Source organism: Hyaloscypha bicolor, assembly GCF_002865645.1.
Source record: "Hyaloscypha bicolor E unplaced genomic scaffold K444scaffold_55, whole genome shotgun sequence".
Taxonomy (NCBI): domain Eukaryota; kingdom Fungi; phylum Ascomycota; class Leotiomycetes; order Helotiales; family Hyaloscyphaceae; genus Hyaloscypha; species Hyaloscypha bicolor.
In genome coordinates, this window is record NW_020194557.1 from 383,108 (window position 1) to 407,634 (window position 24,527).

At 49.0% G+C, this 24,527-nt stretch overlaps 6 protein-coding genes across 6 annotated transcripts; 3 read left to right on the forward strand and 3 right to left on the reverse strand.

The window, feature by feature from the left end:
• Nucleotides 1-140: 140 nt before the first annotated feature.
• Nucleotides 141-1,147, forward strand: K444DRAFT_662145 (putative 4-hydroxyphenylpyruvate dioxygenase; the record flags this gene model as incomplete). Its single annotated transcript, XM_024886662.1, has 1 exon — nt 141-1,147. One exon carries the CDS (start codon nt 141-143, stop codon nt 1,131-1,133), a length of 993 nt encoding a protein of 330 aa, XP_024738887.1. The 3' UTR covers nt 1,134-1,147.
• A 312-nt stretch (nt 1,148-1,459) lies between these two features.
• Nucleotides 1,460-2,398, reverse strand: K444DRAFT_628013 (uncharacterized protein; the record flags this gene model as incomplete). Its single annotated transcript, XM_024882873.1, has 1 exon — nt 1,460-2,398. The coding sequence occupies one exon, from the start codon at nt 2,396-2,398 to the stop codon at nt 1,460-1,462; it is 939 nt and encodes a 312-aa protein (XP_024738888.1).
• A 3,074-nt stretch (nt 2,399-5,472) lies between these two features.
• On the forward strand, nt 5,473-7,058 carry K444DRAFT_360074 (uncharacterized protein). Its single transcript, XM_024872171.1, has 3 exons — nt 5,473-5,747; nt 5,803-6,592; nt 6,649-7,058. Exons 2-3 carry the CDS (start codon nt 5,907-5,909, stop codon nt 6,854-6,856), a joined length of 894 nt encoding a protein of 297 aa, XP_024738889.1. The 5' UTR covers nt 5,473-5,747; nt 5,803-5,906; the 3' UTR covers nt 6,857-7,058.
• K444DRAFT_360078 (uncharacterized protein) lies at nt 6,937-7,509 on the forward strand. Its single transcript, XM_024872172.1, has 3 exons — nt 6,937-7,064; nt 7,117-7,209; nt 7,258-7,509. The coding sequence occupies exons 1-3, from the start codon at nt 7,017-7,019 to the stop codon at nt 7,414-7,416; spliced, it is 300 nt and encodes a 99-aa protein (XP_024738890.1). The 5' UTR covers nt 6,937-7,016; the 3' UTR covers nt 7,417-7,509.
• Nucleotides 7,510-17,686: 10,177 nt separating this feature from the next.
• On the reverse strand, nt 17,687-18,331 carry K444DRAFT_611202 (alpha/beta-hydrolase). Its single transcript, XM_024879901.1, has 2 exons — nt 17,782-18,331; nt 17,687-17,719 (listed from the first exon to the last, which is right to left on the reverse strand). Exons 1-2 carry the CDS (start codon nt 18,182-18,184, stop codon nt 17,715-17,717), a joined length of 408 nt encoding a protein of 135 aa, XP_024738891.1. The 5' UTR covers nt 18,185-18,331; the 3' UTR covers nt 17,687-17,714.
• A 1,051-nt stretch (nt 18,332-19,382) lies between these two features.
• On the reverse strand, nt 19,383-19,938 carry K444DRAFT_360155 (uncharacterized protein). The gene is made up of 2 exons (XM_024872173.1): nt 19,837-19,938; nt 19,383-19,768 (listed from the first exon to the last, which is right to left on the reverse strand). Exons 1-2 carry the CDS (start codon nt 19,884-19,886, stop codon nt 19,510-19,512), a joined length of 309 nt encoding a protein of 102 aa, XP_024738892.1. The 5' UTR covers nt 19,887-19,938; the 3' UTR covers nt 19,383-19,509.
• Nucleotides 19,939-24,527: the final 4,589 nt, after the last annotated feature.

The following is a 24,527-nucleotide window of genomic DNA, read 5'->3' on the forward strand; positions in this document are numbered from 1 at the left end:
CCTCGTGTGCAACGACACAAAGCAAATGCTACCCAACAGCAAGTTTACAGAGTGCGTTGCTTGACTTAATCACACTCCTCTACAAGTCGCCCGACCGGCCAAACACATCGATTCCAGGACGCACCCCAACTTCCAGGAAAATGGCAAACCTCTCTTACAAGAACAAGCTAGCCATAGCCTCGGTATCTCTAGGCATGCACGCCACCCACAGCCTCTCAGAAAAAATCTTAGCCGCATCCCGCAACCACTTCTCAGGCATCGAAATTGTGTACTCTGATCTCGAGGCCTGGTGCACAATCCAATCACTTCCCCTCATCGCAGGCGCCCACTCCATCAGAGACCTTTGCAAATCTCACAATCTCACCATCCTCTCCCTCGCACCATTCAAGAACTTCGAAGCCCACACCTCACCCCTCTCCACTCGTCTGGACACCGCAAAACACTGGCTAGAAATCGCACAAGCGCTAGGTGCCACTTATCTCCAAGTTCCTTCTCAATTCGATACCGAGAATTGCATCGATGATGAAGAACTCGCTGTCAAGGAACTTCAAGCGCTGGCTGACCTTGCCTCCGAGTTTGGCGTGAGTATTGCATATGAAGCCGTTGCGTGGGGCGAGTACATTGCCACATGGCAAGACTCACTCCGGATCATTAAGAAAGTCAACCGCGCGAATTTTGGCATGTGTTGGGATGCGTTTCATGTCCTGGCTCGGGTATGGGGAGATTGTACTGTTCCGTCTGGGAAGATTGAGGGTGGCGATGCAGCCTTGAAGAAGAGTTTGGGGGAATTAGTGGAGGTGCTGAAGGGAGAGGATGCGGAGAAGATTTTCTATGTACAGCTTTCTGATGGGGAGTTTTATCGCCCTCCTTTGGAGAGAGGGCATAGGTTTTGGGTGGAAGGGATGGATTCGAGATTAGTGTGGTCTCGCAATACGAGGCCGTTTCCGTTAGAAAGACAGCTTGGGGGTTATCTTCCGATTGCTGAAGCTTTACGGGCTATTTTAGTAGAAGGAGGGTTCAAGGGGTGGGTTTCTTTTGAGGTTTTTGATTGGAGGATGAGAGAGGAACAGTTTATGCCCGAGGATGCCGCTCAAAGGGGCTGGAAGAGTTGGATAGAGCTAAATAAATATTAAAGGGTGAAAAGCAGCCAAGAGAGATGATACTTTTATGATCTCAATGCTCATCTTTTCCTCCTCTTACAAATGAGTAAAAGGGCGTTCGTCGTAAGAAGCTGACAAAATGATGTTACTTAATATCACAAGCAGAGTTTGTTCGCAATCACATTTTCATTTTGTTCACTAGAATATTTCATTGTTCCTAATCAAGTAGCAGCAAAGCGGCCTAGCCCGTCGAGTTTCCGAGCGTAATGATCCGAAGAACTACATAATAGAGTATCAAAAAGTGCATCTCTGTATCAGTGTGGATAGGGATCGAATCTCTCATGTGGCTCGGGGCACAATCAAATAGCAGGCTTAGGGTCGAAGTCGCAGTCCTGAGTGTCTGACGGACCGCCAGCATCGATGATGCCCTGTTTAATACACTGTAGACCCTTCGGAAGCTCGATCTCCATCACATAGAACTCGAAGACCTCGTCTGATGTCCACTCTGTGCCATGAGGTCGGATCATCCAAGTCTTGTCAAGAGCACTGGTTTTCCAATTTACGATGTCTACCTGCCCCTGGCAGCGCAAGTCCAAGGCAGTCTCCAGGGCTAAGACATTGCGGTTTGTAGTTATGTAGTTTGTCCAAATACTGACGTTAACTCCTCCTCCAGCAAATGCTAAGGCTGAACAAGTTGCGTGCGGAACTGAGTCTTGGGTTGGTGATGAAGTTGGTCTGAGTGGCGGTGTACCAGTAGCTGTCTCACTTTGTGGCACCGAGATAGTCTTGACCGGAGTGATCGTTGCTGAAAATCCAACTGTCGTGCTCGTTGACGTACTTAACGTCGCCGAATGAATGTAGGTGGAGGCGGGCCGCTCTGTCACCGTCAATGTGATTGTGATTGTGCTATTGTGTGGCTTAGGTACCGTGTTCAGTTTGTGACCAAGTATTCCGGCGACAGCAGCCAAACCGACAATGACCAACGTCAGAATGATCACCAGAACAAAGAGGTATCGTCTCGCGTTCTTCTGCGGTGCGAAGAATTGGAAGTCAAAAGCTTCCTCTTGTGCCGCCCCAGGGGCTCCAGGGGCTCCAGGGGCTCCAGGGACTCCAGGGACTCCAACTGCTTCTCGATTATGGTTTGCTCCTGGCTCTTGAGGTGGAAGATTGTCCATCTCGTATGATCCGGTGCCGGGGTAGTTCGGAGGAGGTGTGAAGTACTCCGTAATACGTCGGTTAGATGTATCTGCTCCTGTAAAGGGGAGGTCTCCTTCTTGGTGGGCTTTGGCGTCCGACATTCTGATACTCGTCTCTGTGGTGCGGAGATCGCTTCAAAAGCATTACTCCTGGGTGATTTAATCTATGCACGGGACATTCACCACTGAAAATCCGCGAGAAGTTGAATATTACGCAAATTAAGATCGAAAAAGTGTCGGGAATGAATATGAGATGTGTTTCACTGTTTTATTTAAGAATACGAAGTGTGATTGTTTCCAGTGAATCAAGAACAATGTGGGTTCTTTGTCACACACAAGTCTATTGTGTGAACCAACAAAACAAAACGGAGCCGAGCCACCATTAGCTGCAAAAGCCTTTATTTGGTGATTAATCTATAAACAATGATTTATATTTTCACAGTTCGATAAAAGTTCAGCAACCTGCTCGTTTCAAAGAACTCGACGATCCAGGGGCTTCCAGATTGGCAGATAATTTCGCGGCTCAGACAGAGGTTGTGAAATATCTTTTTGAGGTTGATGCTCAGGATATCGGTGCTGTCGATACCCATGGAAACTCGGCGCTGCATTACCTTGCAAGTCACAGATGTGTGAAGACTGACTTGGCTGAGTGGATACGTGGTTTCCCTAAGGCTGAAGACACTTGGAAGAATGTCAGAATATTTTACGGGCACACAGCTGAACGGTATGTTGATGCTGTGGCGTTGTGGCCCAGAGAATAGGGATTAGAAAAGAGAGCAGTGCAGGACATACCAACCTTTTGCAGAAAGGTGGACTATGCTCTGGAATGGGCAATCAAAAAATTGGAGTGGTGGGGAGTTAAGCTTTTCCATGAACGAAAGATTGATGAAAGAGGAAGGTGTAACGAGTAAATGACCGGCGCTTGATTTGCGGATCTTATTGCACTGCCGGTCTACAGAAATGTCGGAACAGCTACTCTCGATTAATGAGTGACAAGATTTGTGTTTCTCTAGTTTGCAAGGGCTTTCATTTTGTTACTTTTCTTGCCATTTTTACCCGTCTTGCGCCATCCCAGAAAATAGCGCGCATTCTCATTCAGATTGATTCCTGTATCAAATTTCAAAAATCCTTTCGTGCCTCAAATTGTGCCCCGATTCCAGCCAAATCTCTGCGAAAATGTTCTTTCCTGCAAGTATACCCGTAATCCAACGAAGCCTTTGTACAAGACCAGTCTGGAGTGCTAGCTTCTATAAAGAGGCATTGCAAATCGAGCACATACTGCGGTTGTACCACAGCCGTTGAGTATGAGTAGTGTCTGAATGTCGAGCAGCCGTGCTGATCGACGAGAGCTTGGTGCATGGCTGTTGACACCTCGAGACCAAGGCTGGTGCATCCAGAGATCACATCCGTCGAATATTGTCGATTGTATAAAGTTTGTTGACTGGTGGTGGTAGTCGAGCTAAAGGATTCGATATTGTGGTTAAATTGCACCAAATGGTACTTGAGGGAGTTTGCGGTGGAGGATTGCCCGCAGGAGAGTCCTTTCTCGTTGGTGGCCAGTGATTTGCATGCTGAAGAACCCTGAGACTTGGAACATTTCGAAGGTTGTTTAAATGGGCTTGAACCTGAATGAGTCCTATTGTATGTTGGCGATCTGCCTCAATGTCAGTCGCACATATATAAAGAGGAGACCACCTCAAAACATTGTGATTATACCTGCGAGCTGAAGACATTCTGGAACCTTGTGACGGCATCATGAACTTCAGTCGACTCGATTGCGCGTGTTGAATAATGAAATAGAGACGAAGTAAAATAATTTTGAGATAATACGTCTACCTATACTTATACACCTTGAACCAGGAGACTTTGAGCTTGGCGACTTACCAGTTGGGGGCCTTAACTCAAGCCTGATGGGTGGCCTCCCAAATAAATTCAGTGAGCCTTGAACTATTCACAATGGCCAATTATAGCAAACGTGAATTTATTGTATCAAAGGAACGATTGTGATGGCGATAGCCTGGATTGGAGGCCTCCGAAAGGGTGGCCTCCCAGCCATTGAAAAGAAAAACTGTGTGCCCTGCAAATCCCTGCAACACCCCTGTTCTGCTCGAGTAGTATTCCTAGAACATGGGTATACGCCCAAAGCGGTAATGACAGGAGACCAATTCTGATTAAAATGCATAAGCACCTTCTCTGGGCAAACCCTAGAACGGGTGCTTATGCATTTGAGAATTTGATTCCCTTCTAAGCCCCTTGCCCCGCAATTAGCAAGCTAATTTTTGTAATTTTATCGTAAAGTAAGGCTTTATTTTTCGGCTATTCTTTAGCCCCCGGCACGTGCACTAAAGACGGGCAAGAAGCACGTCCCTCTCTTACCCTCAAGAATCGCTTAAAAAGTATATCCTCAACGCACGCGCATGCTCAAGGTATACGCATACGCTCCGTACGCTGTCGCGCGCCGGAGGCGCATGACGGGGTGCCCCTAGCCTATTAAGGTCCTGGTATTGATAGAGATAACCCTTAGAGTCTCCCAGAATTAGCACGATGGCTAGTTGCTAACTTGTATTTGAGATACAGGAAAATATACTCGGAAAAATCCATTTCAAGGATCGAAAAGCCAGTATAAGTTGATAGCAATGAGCATTCCTCCTAATTGATTATTTTAGTATTGTGCTATCGAAGAGAAATTTGTTGTTGATCCGATGCGCCTGAGCGCCGCTCTTGACGAGGATGGTCATGTGACGCAGAGCGATGTTTTAAATCAGTCAACTTTGGAAATAGAATCTGAATCGTTTTCTGTACTCTTGGGTAGGGTAATCAGCAATGCTTGAACAGCACTAGTCTTAAAAACCGTAGAAAGATCATCTTCGCTGTAACGCCTTTCCCTGTTGAGCGAGGCTTTGTTTCAGGGGATTGAAAACAATAATGGAGGCCTCCCCCCTCACTCAGCAAACTTCTCCAACTCCACCAATAAGAAGTAGCTGCTCGCGATGGGCCAATAATGTTGTGCGCAGCGAAGACGCAGTACATCAATCAAAAGGCGGTCGAATTTTCTAGACGGAGGCCACCCATATTTTTGTGCCCAATCACGAAAATTTGTAACCGATGTGCCGTCTAGCAGCCTCATCTACCAAAGTTGGTAATGACTTGTTTGCTGACTTCACCAATCCTGGCCTGTTCCTTCATTATCTCTTCCGTCGCAAAGCAAGGATCATTCTAGCGAATATCCGGTAGAACATCGGAGCTTCTCCCTCCGGCGGCCAGCCTCGCAGGTTCACCTCGTTTTCAGCGGGGATAAGACTGCACTTATCCCATCACAATGCAGCCAGGTCTTCGGCACGCCTGTTCACATAAACCTCCAGGCAGTCTTGGGGAACTTCGGGGACCAAAGCTTAGAAAGCCTTCCACAACAATATCTCACTTCATAAGTCTGCCCCGCAAACCAAGAAAGGTACATAGATAACGACTCCCATGTCACACTTTCAGGCTTATTCGAAACACATTAGGATCCGAGCTGCATAGATCCTCTTCCCTCCGAGTCCGGATATTCGATTCTTTGGGAAGTAACGCCAACCTAGGTCCAGGAACTCACCTGAAGCTGGGGCCACCGATGACAACCCAAGGTCAAGAGGCTGGCATCATTGCCAATCACTATGAACTTATGGGGCCGAATAGCATGCGAAGTAGTCGGGGCTGCAAACTTGATGGAGCCGATGATATGCCTTTGTTTGAAAACTACGAAATGCGACTCACGAATTTAGAAGAGAAGACTCAGAGAATATATACGACAGCGCAACAGGACGACGACGGGATGACGATCCCTCGAGGGCCAAATCTGGATCTGCTTCCCGGCCCTGCTTGCTTGGAAAACCCCCTACCATCCGTCCAATACCTCGACGGCCACCCCGTCACTCCACAAAACTATCCACTGCCAATGGAAACCTTTGAGCGAACCAAGCACGGATTCACTGCCCCTTATCACTCATATTTCCCCCAGATATCATCTTGCTTTTCAAGAACTAAAGGCAGTGTCTCTTTCCAAGAGAGTAGTGAATCAGAGGGTGATATATCAAGCCTGCAGAATTGCTTGACACTCTCCTGGCCTCAAGCTCATGCTGGACTTCAATTCCAGGCCCGACATCCAAGTCCCCTGAGGATTTCTCAAGCCGGGGGTCGTCAAGGTAGTGCTTCCCAAAGCCCTCAGAAGCTTGCTCTAGCCAGAAAACGCCCTCGAAAGAAGCAGCAACTTAACTGTCCTTCCTGCGCTAAAGTCTTCTCACGTCCTTGCGATCTCAAGTAATTACTCTGCCCCGCAAGCCTCTGAAAGGAATTGTCACTGATTGCTATAACAGGAAGCACGGCAGGACACACGAGCGTACTTTCATGTGCAGCATCAACGGCTGCACTAATACTCAAGGCTTTGGTCTGCGCAAAGATCTCCGGAGACACATCGACACCGTCCACCTCAGAGCCACCTTCACTTGCCATTTTACTTCTTGTGGAGAGACATTTTCGAGATCTGATAATTGCCTCCGACATTTCGAGGAGCAGCACGTCTAGGACCCCGGACGTTGAGGCCGTCGTCTATGACTACAACTCTGCAGGAATATTCAGACAGCCTGCACAAACAAGTTTGCAGACCATATGTGCGAATTCATGTGTCCTGGAACCCCGATGTCTTCCACATCCTCCACATCTGTTGCTGCGCTCACCGATACGAATGCGCTCAGCCAACTTACCGATACAGTTAAGGACTCAGAAGAGAAGAAGGGACGAGCCCAATATTATCTAGTTGAGGGACTAAAGCTAATATCCTTCAGCTCTTTGGGACCGAGATGGACACCATTTGTGCCCTTTTCTCGAAGATACTGAATAACAAGGCGCAGAGGAGCACAATGAGTGGACCTGTTCTGGTAAGCTCCCTTGCGATCGTGGAAGGGGCGTGAGAATAATGCTTTCAGTGCCTAGTGGAGCATCATGATCTTGGTTCTCTTGAATGGTTCGCCCTTCTTCTGTTGGCCTGGACGGCAGCCATTTTTAGGAATGCAGCTTTCAGAAATTACCAACCCCTTGTATATTCGAGCATAGTGGAGATACTTGACCCTTATATATCGAAATAGCAGATTCTTGGAAAACCTCTTAGCCCACTCTCCAACGGCTCGCCCTCGAACAGGATGTCCCTCCTGGGCGCTGCTCTTCAGCCCTTGTCCGACCACCTTGTCAAGGAATTCACATAAGTTTCCAATGAATATTCGCACTCCAAAAACTTATTGCCAACCAATGCTGAATATATGGTGAGCCTCAACCACGGAGAGTCAAAGGTAATTTGGAATTCTTCAACGTCCAAACTTTCGCATGAAAAAATATTCTCACCACGAGCATGTGCTTAAGCTCAACATTGATATCCTGATCATGGATTTGAGTTCATCTGCGACGTACTACTTCATAGAGCAAGGGACAGAACGGTGAACGGGGACATCTCAGACCCTCAAATTTCCACAGAACACAAAACTAGCAAGTTGCTTGATCGAGAGAATGATCGCGTTCTGGTCCATCCATGGGTTCCTTCGAGAACTTGGCTTTATAGGATAAGCACGCCGAGCTCGAAAACAAAAGTCTGACCAAGGTTGGGGATGGCTTCGAGACCGCGCTTCGCAAAGGTGGGTTGAAAGCTATAAGTGCAAAAGCGCACTGAAGCAGTTACTTACCTACCTACCGCCTTTGAACGTATTCGAGGTAAATTGCGGCTGCAGTCTTGCAATGGCCTGACGCATATAAGAAATCGATAGTTGCCATCACGGCTTGACAACCTAGTACATTTCTTTCTAGATATTTAATTATTTCGTTACTGATAGAAAAATTGTTCATTTGTGTGCGCAAATACCCTTCATTAGACAGGCTCAGGATGTCCACAAGAGTTCATTCCACGCATTGATTGATTTTGCTTGTTTGCACAATGAGGAAATATTTATTCTTCGGGGAAGTACCAAGGCCTGAATCATATGAAAAATATGTATTCTTTTAAGACCTCTCCGTAGGATAATGGGTGTAAGGTTCATCTAGATGGAGATTGTTTTGATTTGTTTCAATTTTGTGCTACTTCTTCTTATGTCTTGCACCATCCATTGACCTCCACCTCTTCTCCCGAGCCTAGCAGCTTCCCTTCACTCCCTACCCAGATCGTGTACACCAGCAGGGTCATTGTAGTGGACTGGGATACCCAGGTTCAACACTCTGGACATCATGGCTATGCCATTTTGCGGTTGGGGATGTCCTGCTTCTCTTCTTGTTCCAAATGGATCAGGTACACTGTCATTTATCAATCTCCAGATCTCAACATGTTCGTCAAGGAAGAGAACGTACAGTACTTACTTGGGGTTTCAATTTCCCTCCTTTCTGTCCCCATGTTGTGTGTGATTGTTACTGCGCCTAGCAACGCCTTTAGGTCTCGTTATTTGTCGTAGCAGCATCGAATGCGTCAAGTAGTGACTGCACTGAAGCGATATGGGCCTTGATACTCTCTTTGGCAGAAATACGGCGGTGAAGCGTTTGGGTTTCGGAAGTGTCATTGAGCCACGATAATACCCTTAGCATAAATAATTCGTGCGTTTTGATAGATACAGAGTTCGAAGAAGATGTTGACGGATAGCTGGGATCTGCGGGGTCTTCATTGGAAGCTGGAGCATCCCGAATGGAGCTGAGGCTCTTGATTAGCATTGCATGAAAACCATCGGGTGTATGTGGAAGCTGGACCCAAAGTGCCGCAGCGTGGAAGAGACATACTCTGTGACTGATCCATTGACCCCAAGTGTGGATGAAGCATAGGAAACCATGGCTGGGTGAACTAAAGAGAAGGGGTGCTTCTTATTGAAAGGAGTGAAACGAGTAATGAAGGAATGCTGGAGCGAGCATGAAGTAGTATGCAAAGTTGACTACTGCCGAAGATATTCGAAGAGCTATATACGAAATAAATAGATAAGGGGGGAGACTGAGTTATACTCTGTACAAGTAAGCGCTCGGTAAAGATAACGAACACATCAAAAACTCAATCGTTCAGGCCCAAACTCTCCCTCCCCCTTCAAGGCGCATACTTTCCCATACAAGAGCCGTACCCCGTACCTTGGAAGAGCCAATCATACGCATTTTCGCCGGTTGAGGCTGAGGCACGGGGATCTGCATCGGAGGAGCAAGACTTTTTTTTTTCGCGATTAACCCGCTCCCACACAATTTGACTAGTCAATCGGGTACAATTCCGTAACTCAACGCTGTGTCGGGGGTGCAGCGCGACGGTGAGAACTATTTTCGACAAGCGTTCGAATCTGCCGTTCACGACGCAATCTTGGCGGTAGCGCATGGAGTTGATCCAAGAAAGGGGAAGAGGGGCTGCAGGGGATGGATCTTAAAGGCACCCTCAGCCGAAGAATGATAACGAAGCGTATATCTGCTAAACGACGCGATAACTGGCCTTCTACTGCAAGGTTTGGATGAATTGAGGAATTTCGCCTCTTTGAGCTTGAACCCCAGATTGAACTAGCCTTTAACGACCATTGGGATGACGAAGGATGAACGTAGGCAGGCGTTCTGTTACTTGTTTGCAGCCGTTGCACGGTAGTGTGCAGTTGAAGGATCCATTGACGCCTGTGGCGTCTATTTGGAATAAACTGAAGCCAAAAGGAAAGCCCGGGAATGCAACTAAGCTGTGGCTGAGTCAAAACCTTCTAGAAGAAACACAGCACTGTCGCGCTTTACCGTTCTCGGCTTTTGAAACAGATAGCTAGGCTTGGCTTGAGGTTCCCCCTAACCCCACGGGCGCAAACTTCAGGGGACCGCCTCCAGCCAACCTATCTCAACCTCACCACTCACGACCTAGCTGCACCGGTCCTGGAAAACTGTATGCACCACCCATGTCGAGGCCGCACTTGGAGTGAGCTTGCTCGTCATCATCCTCACTGGTACGAGTACACTAGACGACTCAAAGTCGCCAGGACTGCATCGAGCCCCAATCGGAAGGTGCGAATCCCACGTAAAAGAACACTTGGAAGATTAGAACTGCAGAATTTGCACTGCAAAGGGTTCTGAACTCCGTAAAACCACAAATTTAGGTAAAAGATCCATGGTGGTACTTTAGGGAGCACTTGTTGACTTTCGTGCTTCTGAGGTAGAATGTTCATCCCATTTCCATCGCTCGTTGCGCTTGATGGGGAAAGTCTCCGCCTTTGCTGTACATCTAGCTCTCCAGAGCAGGATCAATCAAATCGCGGGAGCAAAGGACTAGTGAGGAGTCCTGATGAATTTAATCAAGCAGCTCCTGGGCGGCTCTGGCGGCTTCAAAATAAAAAATCAAAAAAAAAATCGAGGCGCTCTGCAATGATTGATGTGTCGACGTCGCGCTATTCACAGGCATTGGGTGACCTGCCACATCCTTGCTCGGTTCACGATTCCGGTGAAGCGCTACAATGACGTGCCGTTCTTGAAACGCCCAGGAACAAACAGACAGTTTAATTTTAGCTACCTCCAGCAACCACCCGTCCAAGCCCCATGAGGCGGACCAACCGGGTTCCAGCCGATCCTCGGCTTTTTATTCCAAACACATTCGGCTCAACCAGGCGGAGGCCAGGTTCCACTCCGTGCCCGAAAGTGCCGAAATCTTCTGCGACTCCGAATGTTCACCGCCTTTCAATACCCTGAGTCGGCCCGCCCCAAGAAACCGCGCCTTGAACAACTTCATTGTTTCCTCGTTTTGGGAGATGGCCGCAAGTACATTAAGCTCCAAGACAAGTCACAGTTGATTGGCTTCGTTTCCTTGAAATTTTAGAACGCCGGAGTGATGGGTTTTCGAATTTGAAGTAGGTTTGTAGATTTTGTTGATAGCAGCTGAAATATCGTACTATAGGCTCTACGCACTGCCAGTGTAAATAGTGGACGTTCCAGCTTTTGTTGGTATTCAACTTCCTAATTGTCCTTCTTGATACTTAAAAAGTTCTACCTCCACCTCTCGTAACCGTCTCACTGAAAAGTTTTGCAGATCTCCCGCCTCATGTGTACAACTCCGGCCTCGACTCTGAGTGTGCCTCGAGCAGGCGGGTGTCGAGAAAGATCTGTAGCACGTACATGTCTTCTCTAGAACTTAGCAAACTCCAAGTGAAATGAAAGCAGCTCAATGTAGTAGGACTTGCCTTTTCGAGTGGTTTGCCGTGACTACATGAACTCACATATCATGCAGAGACGCCCGTTCAGAGCGTCAAATGGCAATGAGATTTTCCAGCAACGGTCCTCTCTTGGGTGCAAGAACTCAACTCATTCTCATTGTATTGTACCAGTGCAGGCGAACACCATCCTGCACATACGGTGCATGTTTCAGACTTTGTCGGAGCAAATGGCAACGTCCTTGTGGGATCAACTGCAGTTGCAGTCAATCCAGACTACACGCTACGTCAGGATGTCTAAGTAAACTCCAGCAGAAGGTATCATGGAGAAGTTTCTTACATCTTGGTCTACTCGACTTCACTTATTTTGTCATATACAGAGTACTTTACCACGGTTCTCACTGGCTCAGTTCTCTGCCTGTTTCATTGTCTTGTCGAAATCCTCAAGGTAAGACTCAATGGCATTGGTGTGGGCTCTTACTGCCTGTAGATCGGAAGCATGGCGATGCTGGACGTGGGAATGCTCTGAATTTGTAATGAAGTCTTCGATACGCTGCTTGGAGAATGTGTCCTGTTCTAAAGGAGTAGAGGTTGATGGCTTGCGCGAAGGAGAGCTGCTTGAAGTATTTGTCAGTCAAGAAGTGAGATGAAAGCAAAGATGGCTTCCCCAGGGTTTGGTGAGGGAAAATAGAAGAGAAAGTACCCTCTGACAGAGCCAATGCCATCCGTGGCACAAGTCGACGATGGATTAGGAGGCATTTATGTTAAAGTGGTAGAGACCAAGCCTGGAGTGAACTTCGGGGCAGGTACGTATCTTGATCTACACGTGACGCAAAGTTATAGTGACAGACAAAAGTAAGTATCGTGACGCCAGAAAATGGAAGGGGAACGACACCAATATATACGAGGAGGTGGTGACTGTCTTTGAGCGGCAGGGAACCATTATGAACTCTCAACCCGGCTCCCTTAGGAGGCACCAAAACCTGCCACCCGTCTTGGTGAACCACGACTTAGTCTGTCCTCGGGATGGGGCGACGCGCGAAGGCTCTTGCGCGCTCTACAAGCCCTGAACGCTTTATTGCAGGCGAGGCTAGTTGCCTCACAGAAACCCCCTTCAACCTCCTGTCGCAGTCGGCTCTCGAGTTATAATTGGCGAGAAAACTTGCAGTTTGCAGTGGACATGGGAGTGAACCGTCAGACAGGTTAGGGATGTTGACCATGTAAGCGAGGCCCTTGAGGATTTTGGGAGAGCAAGCAGGGTGTTTTGGAGGGCTGCGGCCTTGCGCTGCCCCCCCAGCACAATAGCTCTGGCGTGGCTCCCGATTTGGATCCAACCATTATTCGTTGTTCTGCCCTCGGAGGCCCGTGAAGCTAACACCCTGCTTTCTCATGGGCCAACTTGAACGGTACCACACAGAGCTTCCATTAGCCCTTCTCCTGTCAGAAAAGCGACTGGCCGCACGTTGTGCATGCGTTCCTAGCCATCGGATCTGGCTGGCAGGAAAAGTTTCACCTTACCGGGGCGGTGGGTGCAGCAGTCAAGGTACCGGGGCTAATTCCAGGGATCAGGAATTGTAAGGGCGATAATATCACAAAGGGCCTCAGTGACACGGCCAAAATGTGCTCAGGTAGGTTATTCCTGTCATGTCCTGCTCCAAGCCGAGTCGGCGGGTTTCCCGAGATAGTTTGTCCTGGAACAATGAGCACGTCGTGGCCAGTACCCCACTACGACAGGCCCCAATTCCCCGCAGGGTTATGCAAGCGAGCCAACGCAGACGGCGGGAGACCATGCGCAGAAATTTGGACAGACCCCAGTGCAGTATGCCTTCGGCTGACGAGAGCTGGCCAACGCTGGCTGGCTGCCGTTGGCGATCCTGCTGGAATAGTCTGACGGAATAATGGCGTTTCGGTCGTCTGTGCTGTTGGCCTGCTGCGCCCTCTTGCGAGAGTGGCAGACGCCATCCGCGAGTGGGCGAAAAAGGGTTTCGTGCATTCTTAGCTCGGTCAGGGTTAAGACGCTTGCATGCCCCCCAGTGCACCCTGAAGCAGAAGACTACGCCGCCCTCTATTAGTTTGTCGGGGCGCAGGAGCCGGCAGCGAGTTGGACATTATCACTCTGCTGCATCATCTCCAATTGGAGAGCGGCCCTGAGCAGATGTCTTCACATCGCTTGGGAGCTCCGAACGACGTGGCCAGGGCAAGATTGATGTCTCCCGCCACTGCCAGCAACTGAGGCCTAGGAACCCGAGACACGCGCGGATTTCGTATCGAGCAGCAAGTATTGCCACTGAAGACCCTGAGTGCACGGTAACGCATGGGAGAGCCGTGGGCCCATCGTGATACCTTTTCCTCCACATACTCGTGGACGCCGTGTAGCCTTGTTTGTTCGACGGGATCTGCCTCTTTGTCCAGCATGCAATCCACGCACGAGTGATCAGCACAAGCCACTGTTTTATCTCAATATTTACAAACCACTATGATTATTGAGGGTCTCAAGGAGTCTATGGCCACTTTCCAAACTTATAAGCGATAGTTCTGTTGTATCCCCAGCTGTCTAACTGTAGAGTATTGATAAGGACTCTACTTATCTCGAGGCTCCGCGAGAAGACCAAACCATGTCTCATCTGGCAATCATCAACACACCATCGGGATATCCGGAGTGGTGGGATGCTGCGAAGCCACAGAAGTGGAAAAGGGAGCTGCAGGACATCCAGTGGCACCAGCCGGTGGCTGAAGGCCGTTCCGAGAGGCCTTTCCAAGCGCCCACTGCATCCTTGTTCCCACCCTGGTGAGAGGCGGCCTGCCCAACCCAGTGACCGCAGTCTCCAGATTCGATCAAAGTATTTGGATCCGAGCCAACGCCCGGGGACTGACATGGCTGCTGGCCTGCCGCACCGTGCAGGACGAACCCTGAGCCCTGGCCTGGATGGCAACTCGGTGACCAGGCCACCCATGATCATCCTCAAGGATTGGACCAGTGCAAATTCTAGACAGACCCCCTCACGGAATAAACCCATCTCAGAGGCCAATGTCTTTCGGGAAGACGAAGAACTCCAAATATAGCGATGACCTAGAGTTCGCAATTAGTACTCAAGATCATTAGAAACTTGATGGTTCAACCTGGCCATTGGAGGCTTGGAGCCATCCCAACCCTTTGCCATGCCATCTTCGCCTCCACTGAGACGAGTTCCACGAACGGGACAAGCGATGCACGATGGTGCGTGAAGGCAATGCTTCGACGTGCGGCGCTGCCGTGAATATAGACGAGGCTCTGAATTGTGATTTCGATGTGCACGACTGCGAGGTCTCGGTGTCTTACACACTGGCCAGCTACGCTCCCCCACCATCCAAGACGAAATTCCTGAGTTGTGGGCCGCGGTTCTGAGCTTGGAGTTGCTTGTAGTGCGCGATGAAGTCTCTTTGCCAAGCCGGCCAAGCCGGCCAAGCGGTCGAGTTTCTCGGTTTGTAGGAGTTTTGGATAGATGCCGGCATCGGGACCTCTCAACTCGACGGATCTGGCGAGTGCTGGGAGATTTATTTGCGTCGTTGGTCTGAACATTCCAGACGACATAGGGGACCAATACGATGAATTTTTTGAATTAGTGTCTAATAACTATGCAATTCTATGAATAGCCCAAAGTCAAAAGATAGATTGATGACCTGGTTAATATCCATCTTGCCAGTGTCACTAGTCGAGTAGCCCAGAATTTCTCTCTGTTCGCTTATTTTCAACCCCCTGAGACAAGCGAAATAGGGGGTGAGTTAAGCGACCCATCCCTCCATAGCCCGCACTTGCCCTCAGACAAGAGAATCACGAGAGAGAGAGGCAAATCAAATCACTAACTTGAGTTGAGTTAGTGGGATACCGTTCAGTCCATTGCCTTTACAGCCTGATCCACTCCCTTCACAACTCTTATAATTCTCAGAACGATCTGATACATAAAACCAGAGGTGCGTCCACATAGACTCAAAGAAGGTGAGTGTCTGCCGAGAGCGTGACATATTTCTCACTTCCTTCGGTCGTTATTTGGTAATTTTTTGTTATTGTATGAATGGTTAGAGCAGGGCTAGTTATCGCAGTTGGGCCTCGGGATCTCCTCACCTGTCGCACATATTATCGTCAGTTCTTTAAGTTCTTGAATCAACGTGCTCTCCCTCCACTTACTTCTCGCATTGCTTCATTGCATTATAGACTACCTCAAGATACGATCTCATAGCACTAGTATGCGCTCGAACTGCTTCTTGTTGATTGGAAGCATGGCGATATTGGACATATGAATGCTCTGAGTCTGTGAGGTATTGATTGATTCGATACGCAGCAAGCTCGCGTTGTTCGGCTTTAGTGGAGGTGGATGATTTAGGAGAAGGGGAGTCGCTGAGACGATGTGTCAGTCAGGGAGTGAGGTGACGGGATAGAAGTTTCTCCTCGAGGATAGAGCCAAGAAGAGCAAAGAGAGGGATATCTTGGGAGATGATACCTTATTACGGAGCCAGCCGCGGCACAAGTTGACGATGGATTATGAGGCATTGCAATTGAAGGGGTAATGTGTCGAGCTGATATGAATTTCTTGAGAAAGTAGGAATCTGACTGGACACTGAAGGCAAAGGGGGTTATGATTAGAAAAATAACAAAAAAAATTGTTAAAACTCAGAGTCAGTATTAGCGATACATCAATCTGGAGAGGGGACGGAGCCCTTATATACAATACTGACTGGTTTTGCGCTGGAAGAAAAATCAATGATCCTAAATCAGCGTCGGCCAGGAACCCAGCCCGCTCGGAATGTACCCGTACCGACAAGCCATCATGTATATTTCAACCAGCACATGGCACGGGCTGGTGGCCTCAGGGGTCGTCTCCAGATGGCGGAGACAGTCGGTTCTCGAATCATTACTGGCGAACAACTTCTCTGCAGATTACCGCGCATCCAAAATGGAAGAGTTCGCGGCTTGCTCAAATCCAGTAGATCTCGGAAGGAGCGAAAGTGTATATCAGCATTCAGCCTTACTGGGCAACCCCTGGCCTGGCGCGACTTGGCGCGGTTCGGAATGTTCTAACTGCGTTCAAAGTCGGCTAATACTTCTGAGCAAGAAACAAAGTTCAGCGCCTTCCGCGTTCAGTTGCCCTGTAGTCCCAGGGGCTTAGCGGGATCTGAACCTTCCGGAGAAAGTCCCATGGAGCTGACGACTCTGTGCGACGTTCGTCAGATCCTTCGCCTGGGATTGTTGCAAACAACACCCATCAAGCTTAAATCGTTCCCCATTGAAATCCCCCCGTCCCGTGTACTTGCATCACCATCATCACCCTTCGTCCTGGGCTTCGGCTCAGGTTCCCCAGTGCCGTGAGACTGTGTTTTTGGCTAATGGCAGCCCCGTCTTTGGTTTCGCATTAAATTCCATTTGCTGGTGATAATCCACTGCAGAGGCTCAAAGTTTCAAACTGGGATTCAGCATCATAAAACCCCGATATCCACCACCTAACGATTTTCTCGGGCCCTACAGGTGTATTCTACAAGGTGCCGTACTCCCGAAGTGTTGATAAGATATCCACACGATAATATTTTAATTTTCGAGCCGTGATTGCTATCAGTGAAGACAGGGAACTAGCCAACGGTAGAGCGCACGCGCGAGAAGCCCAGGGTCAGGCTGATTCCGGCGCCGCCTGCGGGGCTCTCGCCCACAGGTGTGGTGCTGCGCAGGGACCTTGGGGGATGAAAGATGCAGCCTGCGGTTATTCCTGCCCGGATAGCAAGGCGGGATCGGCGTTCCTTTCCACACCGGTTCAGAACGATCCGGTTCCAGTGGGCTCAAACCACGGCCCCCAAATTAATGAGCAACATCTTTCGGATGGTCAACCCATCAGACCGCAGGCAAAAGCTGAACTTGGCACCTAAGGTCATGCAAACCGGACTGCTGAAACTTTCACGAGTAGTCAGCCATCACTACTAAACCGCCACCTCCCCCCCCTCATCTTCATGACAGCCCATTAAACACTTTCCTGTTTGCGCTTTCCGGACTGTTCAGAGTACATTCCAAAGAACAACTCTTGAGGTTTGGAATAGTTCTCTTGGCAAGGAGATTGCATTCGTTACAGGTATCGCTTGGGAATTATCCCGTCTCTATCCCTTCATCTTGCAAGAAATCATTAACCACACTGACTTTTCCCTCCATCAAGAGGGTTCCCAATCGAAATTCCAGAATACGTCAAATGCGCCGCATTGATCCCAATCAGCCCGGGACCAACTCCTAGTCCAAGTTCCGAGTTATTGCAATCCTAATGTTCGTTCAGTTCTCAACCCCTTTCTCATTTGAAGTTCAACTTACCGGCGGCTCTTGACCAGAACACTGCACCGTCGTATTCGCACCCGCAGGATCATTCTCCCAAAACTCCGTCGAGTGATGTCGATATCCATCAGCAACCGTAATCGTTTGCGGCACACCATCATTCGCATGTGTTACCCTGAACATCTTTCCGAATGGCAGCACTTGATCAACCATATTTGCATATGCGGGGTTCCCAGTTCGTGGTTGACCGAAGGTGTATGTTGTAATGGTCATCCCAACGCCTACCAAGGAGGGTGAAGCGAGCGACGCGAGTGCTCCACCAAGGGAATGACCTGTGACTGTGAGTGTGTATCCTGAATGGGAGGCCATTTGCGTTTTGATAGCAGCGATGATATCTGAGGAGGCTGAGTTCCATGCCGTCACGTAACCACCATGAACCTGAATCGGGATCAGCAACATCGACGGCAAACTAGCGCGAAATCCCTACCTGACAACCATTACAGCCAGAGATACCAACAGATTCGTAGGGAATCAAAGTTTGATTCAGGTCGACGGTGAAGTCTTGAAGATCTGACGTGCCTCGGAACGCAAGAATCAACTCTTTCGCAGCATCGTTTCTGAAGAGATATGCTTGGGTGTCTGTTGAAGCTATGTTGAAGAAGTTGGCAACTGTTGCTCCGTTGGGTGGAGTTGGGCAGCTGCCTGCGTAAGATGCGGATGCGAACTTGGCGTAGCGGACGAAGCTTTGGAAGAGTTCTCCACTGACTTTTGCGTGCGGTTAGTATTGACCCGACTCTTAGCTCGAAAGTGAGTAAGACTTACTCTCAGGATTCGCGGCTAGAGAGACTTGTGCTAGAACAAAGAAAACGCAGGTGGCAATAGTCAAGAATGGTGAGGAAATCATTGCGAATTAAAGCCTGTGAAATTGATACTGAGGAACTGTGGTCATCTAGTGAGCCTTCGGGGACTTTATATCATCTGAACGCTTCCATCAAAGCTCGCATCGAATCTACCTCGGCTGGTCTATACCAATTAAGTATCCAATGCTTAAAGGAATTCCTCAACGTTTGGCGGACTGCATTGATTTTACTCGCTTTTCGTTTACGATCGCACAGCCGATGCGAAATAGGGGGTAGGCTTAGCGAGTGCGCGAGGCTAGACCCCGCATTTGGGGTTCGGTAGTAAGGGGTCGGATGAAAATCCAGGGGCAGGGTCGCATCACTAACTTGTTGTGATTTAGTGTGGCACGTCCCAAGTTTAGATTCGGAAAGAACCTTAAGCTTTGGACGACATGCGAAGAAAAATGTGCGACAAGATGACGTGATCGTGTTCAAGAATCCAGGTGACTCAGGTAATTTAGATAAGTTGAGAGGCCCACCTGGCCGGCATCGCGGAACTGCCTTTGTAAGAAACAAAACAAACAGCCTTAGAAGTTTCTAGGCTGCACTGTGCACAACTCACCACTTTGCAGTCATTTGATATTCCATTAAGAAATTGAAGAGCATCCCAGTGGACGACTCAAACGATAGCATAAACCCACTTGCAAAAATATCGAGCGTTTGGAGGGAAGAATTGTTTTAATTTGAGTGCACATTTTTCATAACTTCTTGTATACATTTCAGTAGATATCCTCAATTCAAGAGTCTCGGAGTTCCCTCCCAAATCCCAATATCAATAAACATTCCGAAATGTCTTCGAAGTCCTCCGTTGTTTTGAGCATGTCTGAGAATGTTGAACAGCTCGCAGGTGAGGGTCGCTGCCCGAAGAGATTCTTTCTATTCCTTCTAAAGTTCCAAAGCCTTATCGACACCTTTCAGGTATGAGAGTCTTTCGGTATATATACGAGAGCTCTCTTGGGGCGAGGTGTGGCGAGGTTCAACATGGGAGGTGGCTGGGTCTTGGAGGTAGGAGGCAATGGGGGGAGTAGAGAGTTTGTGCTGATCGACGGAGGTAGAGGTTGATGGTGAAGGATTCTGCGGTGTTTGCTGGTCGCGTTCGGTGCATTGGGACTCAGAGGTGGAGGTTCCGTAGGTATGGGGAATGCTGGATAGTTTGATTAGTGATGATAACTGATGGACATGTAAGAGTAATGTAGTAGGATGGTATTGCACCTCTTGACTGAGCCATTCGTGGCGCAAGTGGAGGACGGGTAGGAAGACATAATTGAATAGGGTGGGTGGACGTGGTCCTAGGAGACAGATTTATTGGTCTGGCAGGGCACGTGACCAATCTAGGAAAGGCTAGAAGCACGATTGAGATACGCAAAATATGGTTCTCGTTGGAATGAAGAACGTTTTGAGAAGGGGATGGGAGAGTCATTATAAGCTGCTGGATCTCAGAAAGTGCGAAAGTTGGCTTTCAACATAATTGACCGCGTTGCTCGTGTGATGACTGCTGGAGCCCCGGGAATTTGCCAGATGGTTGCTGGCAGCTGCCATTGCCTTACGAAATTGGGAGTGGGCGCTCTTCTCAACCCCAAACCAGCCTATAACAATATCAACGCAGAACTGACTGCTGTGCGCAAGACGATTTAAAAACGGTTTGGAGAATTGCGAACCATTGCCTTACGAAATTGGGAGTGGGCGGTCTTCTCAACCTCAAACCAGCCAGACGGTGCGGAACGAAGAGACAGGGTGACCATGCATCCTCTGCAATCGCATGCGCTCGCCGGCCAGTCCCCATCGCGCAAGGCCCGCTGCTCCACGCCCGTAGCCCCAGGGGGTGGGAGATGGTGGAGTGGGTGTTGCTGTCTCGCGAATGCGGTAGCCAGCCACCGCGCCACAGCGAATCCAAAGCCGTCGTTAGTTCTCCCAGTAGCCATTCAGCTGGACTCAACTGCCCAGCCCAGGCAATCCTGGCTATAACCCTGCGAATCACTTGCACACTCGGCTGGGCGGTGCTCGCACATGCAGGCAAAACAAAGCTTGGCGAGCATTACCAGGCACTCTGGTCCTCCCCTGGTCGTCCGCGAGAGTGTCCACACCGCGGCTCCTCAAAACGAAGCCGGTCGGCACTTCGAGTCGGCACGTAGGCTCGCAGGGGAGGGGGAGGGAAGGGGGAGGGAACTGGGGTGCGCTGGGAAGCAAAGGTCTTCAGCGGGCCGACCAGCAAAATCGCCATCGTCTCGCCTCCGTTGCCTGCAGGCTTGCCAGCCTGCCTGGCCCAGTGTGTTCGAGTGCCTCGCGTGCACTAGCTACAGCATTGTTCCGGCGAATATGGGACAATAGCCAGCTATATCGAAGTATTTAACCATGCTGTGCGCAAGACGATTTAAAAACGGTTTGGAGAATTGCGAATGATTGCCTTACGAAATTGGAAGTGGGCGGTTTTCTCAACCTCAAACTAGCCAATGACAATATCAGCGCAGAACTAACTGCTGTGCTCAAGACGATTTAAAAACGGTTTGGCGGATTGCGATCTGTCTGCTGTGCATACGGATACGTGGCCACCACAAAGGAGACTCGAGCCCACCGAGCGGCGGTCCTCTGAGTGGCGGGTGCATTTTGCTTGACCGCACCCCTCCACACTTTTCGTTCGTTTCCCCCAATTATTCGACGCAGCTCCTACGACTGGCCATTCCTATCGCTCGCACGGCTACTCACATCCACTGACCTAGTGGCACAGTGATCAGCTGCTTTCAGAACTCCCTTCCATAGTGTAGTTAGCTGGAGACTCCTTTCTCTCTAATCCAGGCGTCCCCGCCGATGCTCCACTTTGGCGTCCGCACACTTGCAGGAACGCCAAAGTGATCGATTGAAAATAATTGTCCATTACTTAGGACCGATTGACTGTCTATCTGAAAATATCTCACGTCGAAGATTGGGAGTATTTTACGCAATCGCCCCGCGCTGGCTTCTAGAAATTACTTGAAGGATATTTGTATAGTCATGATATTCAAAGCGCTATTCTATGTCCTACCCGACATTGTTTCTGTTTGCGTCTGGCAGGCGTCTGTCTGTTATTTTCAATTTGTTCTGATCTTTCTGAAGTTTGCAAGTATATTCGAGCATCTACAGAACCACTATGCAGCCCTTGACCATTTGTTTCAATCTAATTGTTCTTCTAGCCATCTCTGGTGCTTCGCAAGCAGTTTTGGAGGCGCGACAGCACAGATGTTAGAGATCAAATCGATGAAACTATGGGATTTGCTTCGCACAGTTGCCAACTGGCCATTCAGTCAAGTGATAAGAGGGCGTGCCCGAACGTTGCTTTTTGAAAGCGCATCATGTTGCACGCAAGCCAAAGTTGGCCACAATCCTCAGAACGCGTCACGGGCGCATCATTATCTGTTGTCTGAGATCCAGTCAGAATGAGTTTCTAGTTACATCACAAGTACCCTGTTGCAGGTAGAACGAGCCTTTGATAACAGGGAATGCTTTCTATAAGAATTCTCATAACGTTGCTAATACATATCGATGAATATCCTCCGTCGAAGTTTCTGGCTTGCATTTGAAAAATCATGGAGCTTGTTCGAACATCTTCCGAGTTTCGAGTGGTTCTGATTTCTTTGGAGATACTCCGATGCCAGAGTGGTAAGTCATGGTAGAATGTGTTGCCGGTGTTGATCATCGAGATCCCCTCCATTTGTAGTGTGATGCCGTGAAAGCGTCGTGGTGGGGGAAGGAAAATTTCGTGTTGTCGTTGAACATCTCCACGGAGATTGCTGGCTGCAGGTTGATGGGACGTTGTGTCACTCAAATGAGGTAGATTCGTGAATCTGTTGGTGGAGGTTGTCAGTTCCTACATGTCAAGTCTATATGGGCGTGCCCCTACCTTCGAACGGCGCAGTCGTTACCTCATCCACGTCACGTCTTAGTTTCCTTTCCCAGAGTCTATTACTTGTTGCCGCTCAAGGCATTATCGAAGGCTTTTAGGAGGGCCATCTTCTCTGTGAGGATGCGTTTGCTCTCTTCAGATGAGACATGTTGACGTTGGATATGAGAGGCAGTGGGACCTTCGAGGTAGTTGGCAATGCGGGAAATGGACAGAGAATGTTGCTCGGCAGCAGAGAGTTTGGACAAGGCGATTTGGTTTGACAGGGAGGATTCGGCTTCGGGAGGCAAAGGTTCGTGGCTAGGGGTGCTGTGAGATTGTTAGTTCCAACGGTCTAGAGGGTTTTTGAATAATGGAAGTTGTGAGGAACGTGTGGTCTAGCGCATTAACATACCTCTTGGCTGAGCTATAAAAGGCACAATTTGAAGACGCCGAAGCCATAGATGAAGAGATAGGTGTCTCCTGAAGAAGAGGTACAATCGGATTAATGGAATATAAGCACGTGACTAGCGAAAACAGCTTTGTTCAACCTGAAAGAAAGGATGACCCAGGAATCAATCAGACTTCCTTTGGAAGATAAATGGAAAAGGGAAAGGCAGGCCTGGGATATATAGCATAATTCAGTATCTATAGGTGGTGGTTTGGACTTCTGAACTGTGCCCAACAATGCGGAGTTTACCCTCCCGAACGGATACTTAAAATGAGGCGTCTGAGGCAATGGATTTTAGCATGATGTGGTTTGCATTCAAATCATCGTCTTGGTCTTTTCCGAGACTACCTCGCCCATTGTCCGAATACTCATTGGCTCGAGCCTTTCGATCCCTTTGAAATTCTTGATCCTCTCCCACCCCCCCTAATTACTTGTAATTGTGGGTCCTCTTGACCGCTGTGTTTTGATGGTAGAATGTCTGTTCTCTGTGGACCCACTGTTACAAGTGACGGGGGAGAGAGTGCTTTGCACCACATTGCACCCCTGTTACTGTTCAACCTTGAAAAGCCCAGCACCCCTGTACTATCCAGGTCATCATCTTGTGGTGGCCCCAGGGAGTTGGAGCCAGCAAGAGCAGTGAAGATCTGCAATAAAACTCGCTCCAAATGCGTTTCCACCCTGCAAAGCCCGACGGGCCGGCTCCCTCGACGGCAACGGACGCTGGGAGCCGAGCAGTGCACCCTTGTAGGGTCGAATCACTATTGCAACATCAGCTGTGGCTTGATGCAACAGCTGGAAGCGTTGCAAGTTGGAGAGAGCCAAAATCCTAAAATTTTGCAATCATCCCTGCAACACTGTGACACCCTTGTAGAGTTGGATCATTGTGTGTGCGGGTCCAAGATGAGTTGTGGATGGTGCTGACTTGCTCGACAGGACTACGGGGGGGGGCACCTGCAGCAGTCAGGCCGAGTACCACACATTTCAACAATTGTGGCTTGACATTGGACTGGGAAATGCCCTGGGTGGAGAATTGGGTGAAGCCCAAATTCAGAGACACTTGTAACGAGCAACCCATTGGAAGGGTCGCATCACCTCAACATACTGTGGCTTGACTTCGGAGTTGCCAGCGACGCGAATAGAGGAGTCTAGATGCAGGGGCTTCGTTACCTCCCCTGCAATGCCTTGCACCCTGAATCATCATCTTCAACATCTGTGGCTTGAAGAATGGAATCGGAGGAGTCGAGAGTCGAGAGTGGTACGTGGCCACGGTACAGTCAGAGGAGGGAGCCAAGAGATCGTGACGACTCTTGCTTGCGTGAAAGTTTTCATTGAAAATCAGAAGAACGCAAAAGAACGCCTGCAAAAATTTCTAATTAGAATGCGTGCTACTATCCCGTAAATTACCTCAGGGTTAAAGCCCGTCTCAGAGCCTCAATCTCGCACCCTACATAGGGCCAGGGCAACATAAACCATCATAAAGCGAAGCTGTCCACCAATGTCGCTTTCAAAAGTAATTCTCATCTCACCAATCTAGGCCATGGTTTAAGTTTTCTACTCGGGAAGAGTAAGACATCTGTCTGCCGTGGGAATCTTACAAAT

Excerpts from the sequence above, each read along its gene's own strand:
- K444DRAFT_360074 (XM_024872171.1), top strand. The coding sequence starts at position 5,907 with ATGACAACCCAAGGTCAAGAGGCTGGCATCATTGCCAATCACTATGAA. Across the intron at positions 6,593-6,648 it reads TCACGTCCTTGCGATCTCAA|GAAGCACGGCAGGACACACG; the intron begins GTAATTACTCTG and ends TTGCTATAACAG.
- K444DRAFT_360155 (XM_024872173.1), bottom strand. The coding sequence starts at position 19,886 with ATGTCTTCCTACCCGTCCTCCACTTGCGCCACGAATGGCTCAGTCAAG. Across the intron at positions 19,769-19,836 it reads ACGAATGGCTCAGTCAAGAG|CATTCCCCATACCTACGGAA; the intron begins GTGCAATACCAT and ends CAAACTATCCAG.
- K444DRAFT_360078 (XM_024872172.1), top strand. The coding sequence starts at position 7,017 with ATGCGCTCAGCCAACTTACCGATACAGTTAAGGACTCAGAAGAGAAGA. Across the intron at positions 7,065-7,116 it reads TAAGGACTCAGAAGAGAAGA|CTCTTTGGGACCGAGATGGA; the intron begins AGGGACGAGCCC and ends AATATCCTTCAG. Across the intron at positions 7,210-7,257 it reads CAATGAGTGGACCTGTTCTG|TGCCTAGTGGAGCATCATGA; the intron begins GTAAGCTCCCTT and ends TAATGCTTTCAG.
- K444DRAFT_611202 (XM_024879901.1), bottom strand. The coding sequence starts at position 18,184 with ATGTTGCTGATCCCGATTCAGGTTCATGGTGGTTACGTGACGGCATGG.